We start from the raw sequence: 17,998 nt of genomic DNA, 5'->3' as shown, positions 1-17,998 counted from the left end.
ACAGGACGATTTGTTTGTAGCTGAACTCTGTACATGGTGGTTTCTTTGTAGCTGAACTCTATACAAGGTGATTTTTTCTAGCTGAACTATCCATTTCCATAGTTGCATGAACTCCCTACAAGGTAACTTCTTCTAGCTGATCTCTCTACAGAGTGACTTGTGTGTAGCTGATCTCTATACATGTTTCTTGTTTCTAGCTGATCTCTTGAATTCTCTTCAGGGTGACTGCTCTATTAGGATGACTGCTCTATTAGGATGACTGCTCTATTAGAGTATCTCGATCTCGCACTTGCTGCACCAAGTTGGATTTCGTGTTATAACTACGTGGCTTTAAGTCTGATTCTTCTACACCATTGATGAGCCTTTCTAAGATGATTACTCCATCTGTACAACGATTTTCAAAGCATTACCCCAAGCGGTTTATCTGGTAGGCGTGGCAAGCAGTCGTTATTTTTATTAGCTAATCTCGATTGCGTAATTGTTACACACTGTTGGTTTTTTCGTTGTATCTTCCTGTTTTTTAGCTCGATTTCTTTCAAACCACAAAAGGTTTGAGGTTCAATAGTTAACCTATTCACTCACCGATTTTCAGCTTCTTCCCATACGCGGTTTACCCTGTAGGCGTGACAACATATTGGTGTTAATTTTCGTGAATAATCGCTCATAACTCTTTGCCTGTTTATCGTATTCCAGCCAAAGTTGGTACCGAGATGCGCCTTTATATCCCCCTTCTGTGTGCCAAATTTCAAGGCAATCGGATATGGCGTTCGAGTTTTATAGCAATTTTTGTAAGTGTGCGACAAGAAAAAGAAAAATAAGAAGAAGAAAAAAACGAAGAAACTGAGCCAATTTTTGAAGTCGCATATCTCGGGAACGCGCGAAGCGATTTCGCTCAAATTTGGAATGTGGAGTGCTGCAGTTGGAGGGAATGTCCACAGCAAAAATCGTCTTGTTTCATCAAGGAAGCACAGAGCTACGGAGGTGCGAAAATTGCGTTTTCTTTCTTCCTGTCAATATACTCACGGGTGTTACGCGCCGGCTTCTTGGGCCGCACGACACACTACCGTGTGTCTTGATATATATCTAATCCAAAACAGCCAAGCTGTAAAAAAAGTGTTCGGCCCTCAAAAAGGCTATGGTGAAAAAAGATGTGAAATCCAAGGTGGCGGCCAAGAAATAGCTGTGATGGTAGGTTAATGGTGAAAATTTTAATAATGACAATTCAGGTGAATTTCATCTGAATTGTTGTTATTAAAATTTTCACCATTAACCTACCATCACAGCCATTTCTTGGCCGCCACCTTGGATTTCACATCTTTTTTCACCATAGTCTTTTTGAGGGCCACACACGTTTTTTACAGCTTGGCTGTTTTGGATGAGATTTCATTTCTTTTTGTATTTGTATATCCCAAAGCCGGCCTATGGCCGACTTTGGGACTTTTTTAACCTATCTTTTTTTTCTTTACCACAGGAAGAAGAAAAGATGAAGTAGATGTACTTTAAATATTTTATCAGTAAATGTACAAATTATATATATATATAATACATATATTGATTACAGAAATCTCCATGGTGGTTTATTTGTAACTGAACACTCTACAAGGTGACTTCTTCTAATTGCTCTCTCTACAGGGTGAATTGTTTGTAGCTGAACGATCTACAAGGTAACTTCTTCTAGCTGATCTCTCTACAGGGTGATTTGTTTGTAGCTGAATTCTGTACATGTGATTTGTTTGCAGCTGAGCTCTTTACAGAATGGTTTCTTTGTAGATGAACCCTCTACAAGGTAACTTTTTCTAACTGATCTTTCTACAGGGCAATTTGTTTGTGGCAGAGTTTTATACAGGGTGATTTCTTTGCAGCTGAACTCTCTACATGGTGTTTTTTTTTTTGCAGCTGAACTCTTTACAAGGTAATTTCTTCTAGCTGATCTCTCTACAGGGAGATTTGTTTGTAGCTGAATTATCTACAAGATAACTTATTCTAGCTGATCTCTCTACAGGGTGATTTGTTCGTAGCTGAATTCTGTACAGGTGATTTGTTTGCAGCTGAGCTCTTTACAAAATGGTTTCTTTGTAGCTGAACTCTCTACAAGGTAACTTCTTCTAACTGATGTTTCTACAGGGTGATTTGTTTGTAGCTGAACTATCTACAAGGTAATTTCTTCTAGCTGATCTCTCTACAGGGTGATTTGCTTGTAGCTGAATTCTGTACAGGTGATTTGTTTGCAGCTGAGCTCTTTACAGAATGGTTTCTTGGTACCTGAACTCTCTACAAGGTAACTTTTCTAGCTGATGTCTCCACAAGGTTACTAGTTTGTAGCTGAACTCTCTACATGGTGATTTCTTTGTAACTGAACTTTCTACAGGGTGACTTCTTCTAGCTGATCTTTCTACAGGGTGATTTGTTTGTAGCTGAACTCTCTACAATGTAACTTCTTCTAGCTGATCTCTCTACAGGGAGATTTGTTTGTAGCTGAACTCTCCACAGGTGATTTGTTTGAAGCTGAACTCTCTAAATGATGGTTTCTTTGTAGCAGAACTCTCTACAAGGTAATTTCTTCTAGCTGATCTCTCTACAGGGTGATTTGTTTGTAGCTGAATTCTGTATAGGTGATTTGTTTGCAGCTGAGCTCTTTACAGAATGGTTTCTTTGTAGCTGAACTCTCTACAAGGTGACTTCTTCTAACTGATCTTTCTACAGGGTGATTTGTTTGAAGCTGAACTCTCTACAAGGTAACTTCTTCTAGCTGATCTGTCTACAGGGAGATTTGTTTGTAGCTGAACTCTCTACATGATGGTTTCTTTGTAGCTGAACTCTCTACAAGGTAACTTCTTCTAGCTAAGCTCTCTACAGGGAGATTTGTTTGTAGCTGAACTCTCTACGTGATGGTTTCTTTGTAGCTGAACTAAGCTGCAGTTAATTTATACTTTAATTGGATCTTAATGTATAGCACCAAAGCATCAATCTTTTCTAGCAAATCCAAAAATGGTCCTTATTAGACAGGTTGACTATACTAATGAGATCATCATGCATCCATAAACACATTAATGTTGTACCATCTCTTCAGTTATACCTTATTTATTAAGTAAAATCTTGCCGTAGTGCACTTACGTACATATCCCCACTCTATACTATTCAAGTTACGTACATGGCTGCATAAGTACAACAGACCTCCTCAAAAAGGATATCTGGGAACCTTGATAGCCTCATGATCTTACTTTATAATTGTACGTACATTTTGGACCCAAGATAAGTCTGTGGTTTCTCAAAAATGAACACTTTATCAATGGTCCAGGGAATAGAAGAGTTACACTATATACAGTAGATGCATTACTTGTACCAAGAGTTTTTGTATTATTAACACTTGCTTGCACCTCAATGTGTGATTTATAGTACTGTAATTACTAAAATTAATGGTTTTTCAAAGTATTTTGTGTTCACGTTTTGAAGATCAGTACAGGTAGATGTTAAATATGTGGTCATCACGTTTAGTTCCTACGTGAGTATGTGTATGGATTTATGACTTGATCTTCAAAGTGGTCGTGAATGTAAAGTAATGTAGTAATTAATTTCACACATTGAGGTACAATTAATGCATGTATATGGTAAAACCCCTCCATTGTTAGGACCATAATAAAGTGCTCATATTACAGAAGCCACAGAAGTATATTGGTCTAAATGTATGTGCACCGCTAGAGTGGGAGTACAGTGTATAAACAGGTGTCCTGGTTATCAAGGTATCCTCTGTGGAGTTCTGTTGTATGTACCTATGCAGCCACATAAGGAACTTAAATATGGCTAAGTCCACTACAGTGGGATTCAATTTAATTAAGAAGGTACTTGTGAAGAGATGGTACAACATTTACATGATGTTTATGGACACATGGTGGTCAGATCTATAATTTATAGTCAACCTGTCTAATAAGGACCCTTTTTGGATTTGCTAGAAAGGGTTGATGCTTTGGTGCTATACATTAAAGAAGTATAACTTAACTGCAGTACATAGATGGCCTTTCAATACAGGTGGTCACTAATACAGGTTGCAATGTACCTAGACACCTTCACTCTGTAAGACATACTTGGCAAAGCCTTGTTGCGAGTAGTTATTGGAGGTGTACACTCCAATACAGCAATAATAGCCTGCAAATTCCACCGCATACCACAACATAATTCATTATATTTCTTGAGCCCATTGTGGTCCCACCACAAAAATTTTATCAAACATAGACTATGACCCAATCATTATTCACAAAAGAATTTGAAAAATTTCAAGCAGCATTTTTCAAAATATAAAGGATTAAAGTTTTCAATGAAGTACCTTTAAACCATAATTAAGTAGATATCCCATAATTTAGGAATCACTGGAAAGGTCGATCAACAGTCTTCCATCAGTGAAAATTGTGTTTAAAAATATTTACACAGTACAAAGTTGCAGTCAATTTTGTAACTAGAGATGGACCAAATTTTCATGAAATATTCAAAATATTTGTGGTCATAAATCAGGAATGTATGGAGCTAAAAATTTGCATGAGTGATAAGCACCACAGGTACTACAAACACACCAAGTTTCGTCAAAATCCGAGAGGTGACCCTAAATTCCTTGTTGATTTGACATGGAATGACCCAGATGGCTTATTACATAACATCATTGCAGCCATTTCTTGTCCACTGCTTTCACATCTTTTTTTCTCAATAGCTTATTTTGGAAGGCCATATTTTTTTTAGAGCTTGGCTCTTTTGGATCACACGAAAAGACAGTCAGCACACCATATTATACCATTCGTGTATTGAGTCGAACTGACAGGAAGAAAGAAACACGATTTTCATGCAAGTATAGCTTTGTGGTCCCTTCTCCAAAGTTCATTATATTTATATTATAGCTGTCTGCCAGGTAGGGTAGGTCACACAGCAAATTTGATTGAATTTTCTAAAACCATTTGCAAGATATATATGGGTAGCCAGAGTTTTAATTTTATTGTTTTTTTTCTTATGGAGGGTCAAAATTATTCTTTGTGCATACTTTGCAAAAAAATTTGTTATACAGTGGTACCGATCAAGAGCGTATAAGGGTGAAATCATGGCTAAATATCCATGATGCTGTGAACATTTGTTTGCATATAAAAAGTCAAACTTTTGTTGCAACTACAGGGTAAATCACATACGTATGGAAATAACTTGAAAAGTGGTGTGTACATACGTAGGCCAATCACCGTAGCAGTACATTTTTGATCGTTTAATTAACCCTCTCACCGCCACACCCACCATAATTATGGTGATTTTGATATATAAACGCCTGTAGCATCACATTCTAAATGTTCCGTAACTTTAGTCGAGCCTTTTAGTAGCCCCTGCACTTATCCTGTAGTGGGCACATCCTTAAGTGAATGGGAACAGGGATAACCGGTCTCTCGCACACTATTGCATGGTTAGATGATGCAATCACGTACTTTCAGAATATCGATAACAATCATTGTAGATATTTCTTCGAGGTGATAATGGTACTACTAATAAAGAGAAACAGTGAGGAGACGGAATATACAGGTTGGAATGGCGTGTTGCTACTTTTGTACACCTTGGCAACAGTGACCTCGTGCCTGTATGTGCAATCGCACTTGCTCAAATGCTGGAAAACCAGACTTAAAGGTAATCGCTTCAACTGTAAACAGGTTAGCGATGTTTATAAACAATGCTAGCCTGTAAAGTTGTGAAATTTCACGTTCGGATTCACTTAGATCGAATTTTACACTTTAAAGTTATATAATGGCTTTGTGGTTGCTTTTCTGTAAACAGCAACTTGATAATCAAATTCCTTGTTCTATAGCGAGTAATCTGATATATAGTTTAATAGGATTACATGGTATGGTGTGTAAGTTACAGCAGTTTAGAAGCAGTAGATTGGAGCTACAAATTTAGCAGTGAGGAGGTTAATAGAAAATGAAGGAGTAACAAAGAAAAACCCGACAAGTGTAAAATCATGGGGCTGAGATACTCCAAAAGAACAGTCACTATGGGGGTAATTAAAATGTACACAAAAAGGTGTTGAAAAGTACTAATTGGGATTTGAACCAAGGACATCTACATCTAACATCCAGATCGTTTATGTACTACAATACAATGTATTTATATAGATAACTCAGATGGTGAATCAGGATCTCTTAGTGGTGGTGTTATTATCGGTGCAGCAGTTGGAGGAGCCTTATTAATCATTGCCATTGTTGCAGTAATACTAGTAGTGGTGTTTTGTGTGAGACGATCACAGTTAAAGAAAGCATATCTCATTAACTCAAGTAGAGTGCCACCTGAAGGTACAGTATGTTATTATTATGAGTAATTTCAACCTTTAGAAAGTTGGTCTTCCAAATCATAACAAACTGCTGTGAACAAAATATTTGTGTACTTTCCAATTTGTTGTCATACATAAATGTTGTACACAGTCTGTTTATATGGAGTATCTATGTGTAAAGTTGTGCATTTGATACTGTGAGAATTTGTGATAATGATTGTGCCTTATTACAAGCAGTGACTTTCTGAATTTGGTATACAAGCTCCATGCAAGTATATTAAAATATGTGGCCCGCTGAGTGAAAACCTAACTTGTTTGCATTTTCCTTGAACTATGTTTTATGACATTTTTGTTGTCTAGATGGAAAAACCAATGGGTTGTTAAAGTTTCAGCCTTATGGTAAGTTCTGTCGGAGATATAGTGACAGACAACAAGAAGAGCAAGCAGTCCATTTGTACAGTGCTCATACAGGGAAAATTACAGACATTTGTTTAATCGATCATAAGTCCCAAGTGCAACAGGCAACTGAGTTGGGACTTGTGTCATTCTATTCACTATGAATTGGGGCATTCATCAATAGTTTTTGGCCTAAATATATGCTATTAAGCAAGAAGGCTGTTCAAGTTTAGTAACGGAGATGATAAGTTACGTTTTACTGTAATGTAAACACATGTAACTCATGTTTGTTTTATGGTACAGAAACATAACAAAGATATTCTTACTATCCATGCAAAAGCAAATCCACTGGTGTATTAGATATTTTCAATTAGAGTCTTCCTTCACTGTTTACTGAAGTAATTAAAAGACACGTAAAATTATTTATGTAGTACACGTTTTTTACCCAATGTATTTCAATTGCATTTATCTCAAAAACAGAATTATGCAAGCAAGTCAGGTTTTCACTCAGCGGGTCACATATAACTGCTCAATAGAGAAATAGATTTTTGAATGATATTGGTTGTTATGCTTCTGTGTTAATCAGTGTTAGATACAAAGAAGTCTAAAGGCTCAGATACTCAAAGTAGTGCTACTGGCATAATTGATACCAGGATATACTATGAACTAACACCACCTCCTGCTATGGTAAAGTGTTAACCTGTTTATGTATATACTGTATACTACCAGATAATATGTAGCTGCGGTTGTTATAACGTTCAGCAAATGCGAAGGTGGCATGTGTATTATTAGTAAGCCCATAGTGTTTAGCCCTTAAACCCGCAAAGAACTTTTGGGGAATGTGTGTTTACACAATATGGGTGGAAACATTAAACAGAATAAATTAATTTTTATAGCCTAAAGCTACACATTGATCAAACCTACACATTGATCGAAAGTCTGTGCACTGGGATACTTGGAGAAGGTTCAATGAACACTGTAACTACAAAGTGAATGGAACTTGTTGTGAGGTAATAAGAGCAACCACCATCGCGTTATAGATCATTTTATTTTATAAGGGTATGTACAGGATTTGGGTGTTTCCTTACTGAAAAGTTATTTACACAGCTAGTTTTGGTCTCATTGTTTAGCATTAGGGCAAATCCCTAGGTATCACTTTAATCCTTGTTATACCACAAGTAAAATGATGCAGGGACATATCTAGCCCAAACATGATGCCCGGGAAAGCCCATTTACCTGTACACCTAGTCCAGTGAACAACCTGTGTGGGTTCATACATGCATTCATCAAACTGTTGTTTTCAAGTGTATGGCATGACTAGCTAGTTATAACTCTTATCTGTATGCATATAGAATAGCTCATCAGTCTTCAATCACTCCATACTAGTCTCTAGCTACGATGCTATATCGATTGTGGGACTGCTGCATCAACTGAACCAATGGATTTCTTGCACTGACTCTTACTTATGCGGATCACAAACCGTCATGACACCGGTTCATCTACTCAGTAGTCCATTCCCTGTATTAAATTAAACCACCCACCAACTCTACCATACCCTGCTGAGTGGTCCTACAAAGCATCGTTAGCAGTTCTATCCCTTGACATTCCTTCGTCGTAGCTAGTTGTATCACAATAAATCCGGGCACTGAATATTCAGCATTAGACCTTTAGCTAGTTGTCTTGAGTATTTTCCACTTCGTGCGGTCTATATACAGGCAAACTTCAAACTATCATCACTTCAATGAGACTACAAATTTGGGCGGGCACATCTCCGTTTTTCAGATTTAAATATAGTAACTCGTAATCTACGGGGCTATTATTAGAAGTCAGACTCTTAATTGAACATGCAGTGCTTATTTTCATTGCAAGAATTCACTGTAAGCGTTCGCTACAGCATATAATAATCTATGGCTACAGTCAATGGTGCCCTAGTGGATAGAATCGTAATTAATACATTGTGAACAGTGTATTTTCATGCGTGGCTGCCACGCCAGAAGATTTTCTGATGCCTGGGAAAATGCCCGGTTATGCCCAGGCGTAGATACGCCACTGGAATGATGCAAATTGTGTAGCTATAGGATAGACTCTTCGAAAGTTATGGTGCATTGTGTAAGGCACACGTATATTTATTGAGTTTAAAATCCAATTTTCTGGACTATGCAGGTTTAAGGGTTAAATGGATTTTTGAATGAGTGATCTTGCTCAATTAATATCCTCTTGGCTCTTCTCAAAACACTATTTCCTGGATTCTACTTCAAACATGTTTTAATTATCAACTCTTGCCTCGGCTTATTCAGGTACAAGCCATAGCTCTTGTTTGAGAGTGACAATAATCCAAGGTTGTGGTGTGAATTATTATCAACCCATGCATAGCTATTAACCAGTAAATATGATAGTGTTTATTTACATCCACCACTAATAACCGTATTACTGTTGGTGTAACCAGATAATTCTGAATCAAAGGCAATAATAATTGTAGTATATAGCAGTACTTGTTTAATGACATAAAGGTATGGCCTCTCCCTAAACAAAAGACTTAGTATGTATACAGAAACCAGTTCCAAGTGTCAACCCCAACAAATGGTGGGTATTAACTTAAATAAAGCCCATGAAATGATGTATGTAAAATTACACAGACACACACTACATTACAGAATTAAAAAGTGTAACCAAATTAATCTCATTAGCTTATTAAGTAAATCTAATCCATCCCTTCTGGAGAAGACTGAGTGTGGCACTAGACTAGGCATTGGGCAGTGTGTAGTCTCCAAATTGATTTAATTACTCTAATCGAGTAGTCATGCACTTTATTTGTGGTAGATATGTAATCATTTCCATAAATGGATAACTATAGTTATATTCACAACTAAATTTTATTCTCATCATATACAGCCAGACTATGAGAATGTTGGTTCACCAAAATGTGACATTATGGACACATCATTAACCAATGTGGAGGGAATGTATGAAACAGCTGCACAGTATCAGTCACTGATGTCAGAATATGAGACATCTAATCATTCTTTATCTGATTCACTAGAAAGAGAGAAGCAGATATATAACACACCTTTTAAAGATGAAAAGGACTATGGACCTGATTATGAAGAACCACCTTCAAATGTCCACAAGATATATCAAGAATTTGAAGGGGAAAAGTTTCATAAAATCCATCAACATGAAATCAGGTTTGTGTGCCACTGCCACATATATAAAAAGCAATTAATTTAACAAGTACAAGTAAAAATTAGGATTAGAGTAGGGACAATGTAGCACTCCAATAAAAAGTACTGAAAAAAGCTGGATGCGTAATGTCCAATTACTGCAAAACAAATAGTGATGTGCGATAATAAGTTTGCAACTATATCGATTAATCATGATAACTACATCATGATACGATAGTTATCACGATAGTAAATCCAAATGACAAGATACATAATGTAGCACTAATTTACTTATTTTCTATGAATACGGGTAAAGGAACATCCTGTATATGCATATATGTCCTGCACAGCAAAGTTCAATCTCAGAAAACAATTAGAATACATAATTGAATAAACAAATGAATGCTTTAATTGTTCGAGTAATTCCGGCAAGTTAATATTGGTGCTCACGATAATCACAAGCTATTATCATATCATGATAATGAACCAGTGCGATATGATTATCACACTATTATTGCACATCACTTAAAACAATAAGAAGCGAATATCTCTATTGTGCTGTGAAGGTTTTATAATTGAAATGCACAGTAGGGATATTCACTTCTTATTGTTTTACAGTCAATGGACATTATGCAACCAGCTTGTTTCAATACTTTGTATTGGGGTGCTACTTAAATTCCTAGTATTTGTTTGTGAACTTTTTTTGTAAATTCATGACCACAAGTTATAATATCCTCACATATAATCATATTCATGAGTGAGGTCATAATCTGCAGTGATAGTCAATATAATTATCCAATTATACACAGCGGCTGTCCACTTACATTACAGCTGCACCTACTATTGATACAGACCAGGGTCTGGCGACCATATACACCAGACTAATTCACTTACCTGTACATTTGAGGCCATTGTCTACAAGTAGTCCATTTCCTGGTGGCAGGCGGAATCTCATTTACAACTGAGAGCAGCTCACTGGCTGAATTTTTAGAACACATGTATTCCAATATGTTGGTACATTGGCATCATGTATGTATGTCCAGAGATGGAAGCTGTACTCTGTTTAACTGACAGCAGTACTTATGGCAAGAAAGGATAAAAGTAACACACGTATTGTATGGCTATCAATATGCCAAAGGTTTATTTGTAAGTAAATTCAAAGCATTTCTGTGAAAGAAGTAGTGATGTAGCTGTAGCCACTTTTCTGCTATGCTTGCTGAATGCATCAGGCAGACAGTAGAAAATTCCCTTGAATAATTTTTAAAAAAATTCTGTATCAATCATTTCAGGTCAATCTGAAGGCACTTTTGGGCTTGATTTTTACCCAACCAATACTGTCATGTTATTGTGAGGAGAAATCGAGGCAGGTTTTTGGGTGATATTTTATCATGGGTCTTATGCCAGTGGCATAACTACCATTGAGGCAACCGAGGCAGCTGACTCAGTAAAAAATGCTCAACAATTCAGGCTGAGCAGCCTGAGTTTTCAGTGGCACCCCTAATTTTCTACTCAAACATTTACTACTACTAAGACAGCTTTACTGTACCTCACATAATATAATCACTGGCTGGACCACTTTTCAGCAACTTGAAGTTGTATCAAAAAGATCGAGATAATCTAATAGAGCAGTCATCGTAATGTACTCTAATAGAACATTCTGTACAGATTATATCCACTGTTCTCATTACACTGCTTGGTCTAAATCATTTGCATTTATGTTAATTGTCTTTAAATTACTTTTCAAAAGTTCCAACGAGTCAACTGCATGGCATTGCATTGAGCTACTGAATTGATCACATCATGCATTAGCAGTTACAATCAAAAAATAGCTTCCACATGCCATATATTTTCAAAATTTTCCTTGAGGGAGCATGCCCTCATACACCTAGCTTGACGTGTAGCTGAATATCACATGAAAGAGATAATCTCTGACTTAAATATCACATCAGATCAACAAAAAGTATAGTGTGCATGACTATGACTTCCATCTCAGTCCATGGATGGCCTGACCTCTAAAAATATCTCTGGAGTGAGTCAGCGTTTTGTGCTGAGTGAAATTAAATCAGTCTAATAATTGAAGCATGGTATACTGTAGCATTAACTAAGCTGGACCATTACTTATAACATGTAGAAAAATGCTTTTCTGAAACAGTTTCTTCCATCCAACCAGTCAACCTGCAAAATTCCAAACTTGAAAGTGTTTGTGAATCAGTTGAGTCAGACCCTCTCAATTAGGTCAATGTATAAACTTTGCCTCAGTAAAAAAATTTTCCTGGCTACGCTACTGTATGCCCAAACCTTTGTCGTCCCTGCTAGATAACACTGTATGATAATGAAGCAGGGATCCAGTGATAAAAAGTAGTGAATAGTAAAAAATAATAATGATGGTATTATGACATAGCTATGTGAAGAAAATCACTATGCTGGCAAATTTTTTATTTATTTATTTATTATTGCTTTATACCACCAGATGCAAGATTACAGAATTAAAGTGAATGTTATCATCATATTTATGTTTATTGCCAAAGTATGGATTTCCCACATAGCTATGTTGTAATACCATTAAATTATTTACATTATATTGTTAACTTTTTTGTTATGCATAGCAACACACCATACTGCAATTTACTTTGTATTCAGTTTATGAATTTTGTGTATAAACACTCAATAGTGTAACTGATATATTACAGGAGTTTGGAACAATTGGGTGTTGGAGAGTTTGGAGTGATAAATCGTGCCATGTGGAAACCATCAACTGGCAAAGAAATAGAAGTAGCAGTGAAAAGCTTAAACACAGATGCTGATGATAAGGACAAATTACGATCCCTCCAGGAAGCTGCCATAATGTGCCAGTTTGATCATGAGAATGTGATCAAGCTTTATGGTGTAGTGACAGAAGCTCCTGCAATGATTGTGTTAGAGTATATGTCTCGTGGAGATCTGAGCAAGTTATTGATAAAACTCCGTCGTATGTTAGTAAACAATTATATAATTATACAGTATACTGGATTTACTTACTTAATTGCTTTAGTTTTAAAAATTTATTTGGCGATTATTTAAAATTGACCACTATTCAATGCTTTTTTCCTGTTCTTTTAAAATCAATTGTGGCACCACTAAATGTGGCTACTATTGAAGTGTGGTGTTTATGGTGTTACTCAATCAAATTAAGTTTACATGTATTTGACAATGCATATTTTAGATACTCAGTTGTAAACTGTCACTGGTTGTTGCATATATGACATGATATTTGGCAGTTCTACAAGTCAATAAGTATCTATAACGCCCATTACTTCACTAAGCAAAAGGTATTATCTTTGACAGTGGCTGTGGAGTATGTATACTGTATACTACTAAATGATCATCAGGTCAAAAATCACAAATTTTAGTAAGCTCTTTAGCTGTTGATTGTTGGTCTGTTATGAGTGTGCTTACCTTTGTACAAAATACAGTTTGTGTTGGTGCACTTTCAAAGCTAGGGTGTGCCCTATATTAATGATTTCTTTACACATTCCTAGGACTTTTCAAAGGGTTACCCCCATCAAAAATATTCGATGGACAGTTTAGTAGTTAGGTATATGGTTATCCATTATTTAGTTAACACGGGCAAGATTAATAATGAGTGTGAAAGTAGTTTTTTTTTTATTGTTAAATGGGTTAATTTTAGATTGTACTCTTACAGAAATCAGACTACTGCCCATCAGAAATTGCCAATAGTCTTACTAAAATTTTGCAAAGAGATTGTAGCAGGAATGGCGTACCTCAGTGGTAAAAAGTTTGTACACAGAGACTTGGCTGCTAGAAATATTCTGGTGTCCGATAAATGCAAAGTAAGTGTGAGTATAATTAGCTGTTACAATAGAGTGAGCTATGGTGATCACTAGATTGCTGATTTTGGAATGTCTCGTGATTTACTTGATGACAACTACTACATCACATCAGGTGGGAAAGTACCAGTAAAGTGGACAGCTCCTGAGGTATGCATCCATTATTATTATTATTGCATTAAAGGTGTCCTTTATCTTTTCATCAGGCACTCCACTACAGGAAATATTCAATTCAAAGTGATGTGTGGAGTTATGGATGTGTGCTATATGAGATATGGAGTTTAGGGTACAAACCATTTGAAGGCTTCAATATCAATGAGGTTAGCCAATGTCCCTTGCATGTGATAAGCTAATAGATTGATTGATATAGGCAATTGAGAAGGTTGACAATGGTTATAGGCTACCACCTCCTCCTGGTTGTCCTAGAACCCTCTACAGGATGATGATGAAGTGTTGGTATGCTATAGTATTGCATTACTGCTTGTGTGGATGACAAAGAGCACAACAGTTAAGCACACATGCAAGTGCTCTGATTAAATAAAAACTGATGAAGCTGCACTCAAAAGTTTATTACAAGCTACTGTTTACAAATTATAACTGGTCAACTGTGTGAGACTGGCTTTATTTGTGACTGTCTCTGGGAAAACCGGCCTTATCGCCCATTTACAAGTATCGAGAAAAATTGAAAAGGAATGTGTTGGGATGAATTAGGCCACGTTATGGGCCATTCAGGGCTCAGAACTAGCTAAAATGAAAGGAAATTTACAGCACAGGTCATTGTCCAATACCACAGAGCTGTACAGCCACACACAGCCATCTCCTGGTTGGCCAGGGCTCCATCAAAACTCCAGACCACTCATACGGCTTGCCACTGTGTATGAAAAAAGCAGCCAGTAAAAGCAGACCACTTCACTCTGGTTGACTGTGACAGTGAAATTTGATAGTGCATTCATTGAGCTTTGTGTTTGTGTGATAAAATCAAACTTCCTGTCTTGGGCGATAAGACTGGTTTTCACAGATCCAGTCACATTTACTATGAATGTATAGATCAAGTCAGTACTTTATTATCCTTTGATGTAAGGGATATAATTGCTTTATGTATATAATGAAAGTCCTGGAAAGTCATTCTATGAAACTTTCTTTGTTTATCACAGTTTATTTCCCTAGATTGCTTGGTTTTTTCTTGGTGAAGTTTCAATAGCATATATGAACCAAGCACATCACTTATATTAACAAAGGGAGGGCTGTGGGTACTCCAGCACCCCCAACTAGGATGCTCAGCATTCCCAATTCTGTAGGTGTATTGCACAATAGTTGTCACATGAACTGCAAAGTTCCAGAAAAGATCAAGATACTCTAATAGAGTAGTCATACCAATAAAGCAGTCACCCTTATACAATAGTCAAGCATGTGTTAATATTAATTATCTGCTAAAACCACTACAAAAGTCAATCTCCTGACACTTAATTTTCCTGTGGGGGCATGCCCCAGACCCCCTATAATTATCATATGTGTACAAATTTTCGAGGTACATAATTTTTGCGGATTAACAGGATTTTCATGGTTTTATTTTCAAGGATAGAGCTAACCCTGATAATCATGAATTTTCAAGGATGAAAATTTCATGGAAAGCCAAGTAACTGTGAAATCCATGAAACTTACATCCCTCGAAAATTTGTACATATATGGTAGCATGCTTTGCACGCTGAGTGTACTTCATACATCAATACTGATGTTAAAGCAGTGCTCAAAAGTACAAAGTCATTTTTCAAAATTAATAAATGTGAATAGATAATGCTAAATCTTATGCAGGTAGTCAAGCCTAATATGCTCAAAATTATGCTTGAGAACTGACTGTTGTATTAGAGTAAATGACCACTCCATTCGAGTATCTTCATGTGATTTTAGTAAAATTATGTATATTCAACCAAGAAACAGTAAATTATAATGTTAAATATTTGCCATCGTTTTAACATGTGTATTGCACAATGTAATCTTGAAAACTGTCCTCTTGATGCTTTGCTAGCCAATTATGCTTGAAATTATAGTGTGATTCCTGCTAGTTGTGAAAAGCACTGATTATGTATAATACTTCTTTTCCTGTTAGTCAACACAGACATGTTTACCAAATGAGCAAGTTTTAGTGCAGCATTTAGCACAGTTTATTAATTTGGAAAGTATGTTATAGTGAAATTTCCCTACATGTGTTCCTACAAAAGTATACAAACTGAATGATCGTGTGAACACTGAAGTGGAAAGGTTATTTATACATCACATCAGTCATTGGCTTATAAGTATATAATTGCATAGTAAGTGTTTATGCTTATTTGTAAAAGAGGTTACCACACTCCTAGACTATCAGCATTCGCCCATTATAGTTTTCAATGATGTGTTTGTTTGTGTGTGCCTGTGTAAGGCTGTGCAAGCAGCACTCCTACATGCTTTGACCTATCAACAATCAATCAAATGTATCGGACATCCTTAGAACAGTGCCCTGAATGACAGTGTAAGGAGTAACCAGTATAAACATGCTGTACAGTGGAGACCCCATGTAAACATGTATAATGATTCTGTTTGCCCTATGTGTGCTTACATGGGCTTTGCTGGCTAAACAGGAGAATGTGATCATTTTGTACTAATGAAGTACTAATTTATAACATCTGGAGTGAAGAGCAGTTATGAGCAATGCACTCCTGTCAACAAATAGGTGGAAAATCTTATAATTAAACTGTTGTGATTTTGTGTGTATATTGTGTTGTAATTTTGTATAGTTGTCTAGCTGTTCATCTTAGACTATGTTTTAATGCCAGTATAATTTAAAAAATCATACCAAATCATACTCTTGAAGTGTCAGAAATAGCTGTTTCTTGCTTTTGATAGCTACCATAATTGTACCTCTCTTTTACGTATTTAAATATTTATGGTATATAAATGGATTTGACCAAAAGATATATGGTAATTGCAACCATATTATTTTATTTCGGTAGCTGTTATAGCTAGGTTTGTCATCCATTGTGATTTTCCTTGTAGGCATCCTGATCCAAGATCAAGACCACAGTTTGGACAGATCACAAAGTTACTAGCTGGTAATGGTAACTACCTGTTGGGTTGGTCTGTTGAGGATAAACAAGTTGCTGGTGAAGATGGTATTAAGTTAGGAGCTTCTCTGGGATTTGCTAAGAACCTCTATCCTGACCTTCAGTTAATGTACAAACAATAATATTTTACCAACACCGTATAAATTTTATATGTACATATACACTGTAGATTGTATATTATGTGGAATGGCAAAAGTGATTACCTATATACATGTGGGTTAAGTGATTGTAAGTGTGTAGGCATGTCAGGAAATGTACAAATAGCACTATATAACTAGTAGCTACTATACTAGCCACTAGTTTAATTTATGACAATGTGGGGATTCACTGTAGTCATTCTGACCTTTAAAAGTGCATGTAGTGGAGAAATGCTTGCGATCTGACTTGGATGTTGTGACTCACTGGATTTTCAGTTCTCAGCTATGATTATAATTAATTTTCTCAAATCTCATTCAATGCTTATAAGGAGTCGTCAGAGAATTAAAATGCTTAATGTTTCTGTTGGAGGCACGTTATTGATGAATCAAGTTAGTTTGTGTTTGCTATCTAGGAGTTACAATTGACCCTATATGCTGTCTTGGGATTTACACGTTTCTAATGTAGTGTCTATAGCTAGAATTTGATCCAAAGTTGCTTCAATCCTTCATTTTGGGTCATTATCACCAGTAACACTCTGTTGATTGTATACTGTATATGCGTTGCTTATTCTTTCCAGATTATCTTTGAATGTTGACGTTACCACACAGTCATTCAAGTTTACAGTTCTGTTAACAGTTATTTGCCTTCCTATATATTGTATACTCAAAGGATGTGACAGGTTAATGTGGACATAATATAAATCATTTTTTTGTTCCCAGGTTGCCACTAACTTTGGTAAAAGAAGTTTAAATTTTATCGTGAAACAATTTATTTATTTATTTATTATTACTTTATGGCAAGTATGCCAAGGGTCTGCAAGCAACTGGTGCTTGCAGCCTAAAACACAAGTTATACATACATTATAATTACTTTAACTAATTATAACTTAGCTATAGTGTTTGAAAGTTTGATGGTGGCGAGAGATCGTGACATTTGCTGCACGGACATAGATAATGGTAGGTACAGTGATTGTCATCGTCAAAATGAGTTACAAAATGATTCCACATAAATTTCTTTAGTTTAGCCTTGATGGTTGCAATTGATAAATTGGTATTGATTACTGGAAGAGCATTCCACAAACGAGGAAGACGA

General features: G+C 36.2%; 1 protein-coding gene across 3 annotated transcripts in view; it reads left to right on the top strand.

Moving 5' to 3' along the window:
• The window catches only part of LOC136251266 (uncharacterized), a 38,512-nt gene extending 21,536 nt beyond the window's left edge, over positions 1-16,976 (top strand). For 2 of the 3 annotated variants that reach the window (XM_066043694.1, XM_066043693.1), the window contains 9 exons: positions 6,132-6,308; positions 7,269-7,369; positions 9,575-9,867; positions 12,534-12,815; positions 13,526-13,673; positions 13,728-13,820; positions 13,877-13,990; positions 14,041-14,126; positions 16,701-16,976. In XM_066043694.1, the coding sequence (XP_065899766.1) occupies positions 6,132-6,308; positions 7,269-7,369; positions 9,575-9,867; positions 12,534-12,815; positions 13,526-13,673; positions 13,728-13,820; positions 13,877-13,990; positions 14,041-14,126; positions 16,701-16,890 (1,484 nt within the window). In that variant the 3' untranslated portion in view covers positions 16,891-16,976. Of the gene's footprint in view, positions 1-6,131; positions 6,309-7,268; positions 7,370-9,574; positions 9,868-12,533; positions 12,816-13,525; positions 13,674-13,727; positions 13,821-13,876; positions 13,991-14,040; positions 14,127-16,700 lie in introns of those variants that run through there. The other variant, XR_010698991.1, reaches the window with a different exon arrangement.
• The last annotated feature ends 1,022 nt before the right edge of the window (positions 16,977-17,998 follow it).

Source organism: Dysidea avara, chromosome 3 (assembly GCF_963678975.1).
Source record: "Dysidea avara chromosome 3, odDysAvar1.4, whole genome shotgun sequence".
Lineage (NCBI taxonomy): Eukaryota > Metazoa > Porifera > Demospongiae > Dictyoceratida > Dysideidae > Dysidea > Dysidea avara.
The sequence above is the reverse complement of the archived record's forward strand: the minus strand, read 5'-3'. Positions and strand labels throughout refer to the sequence as shown.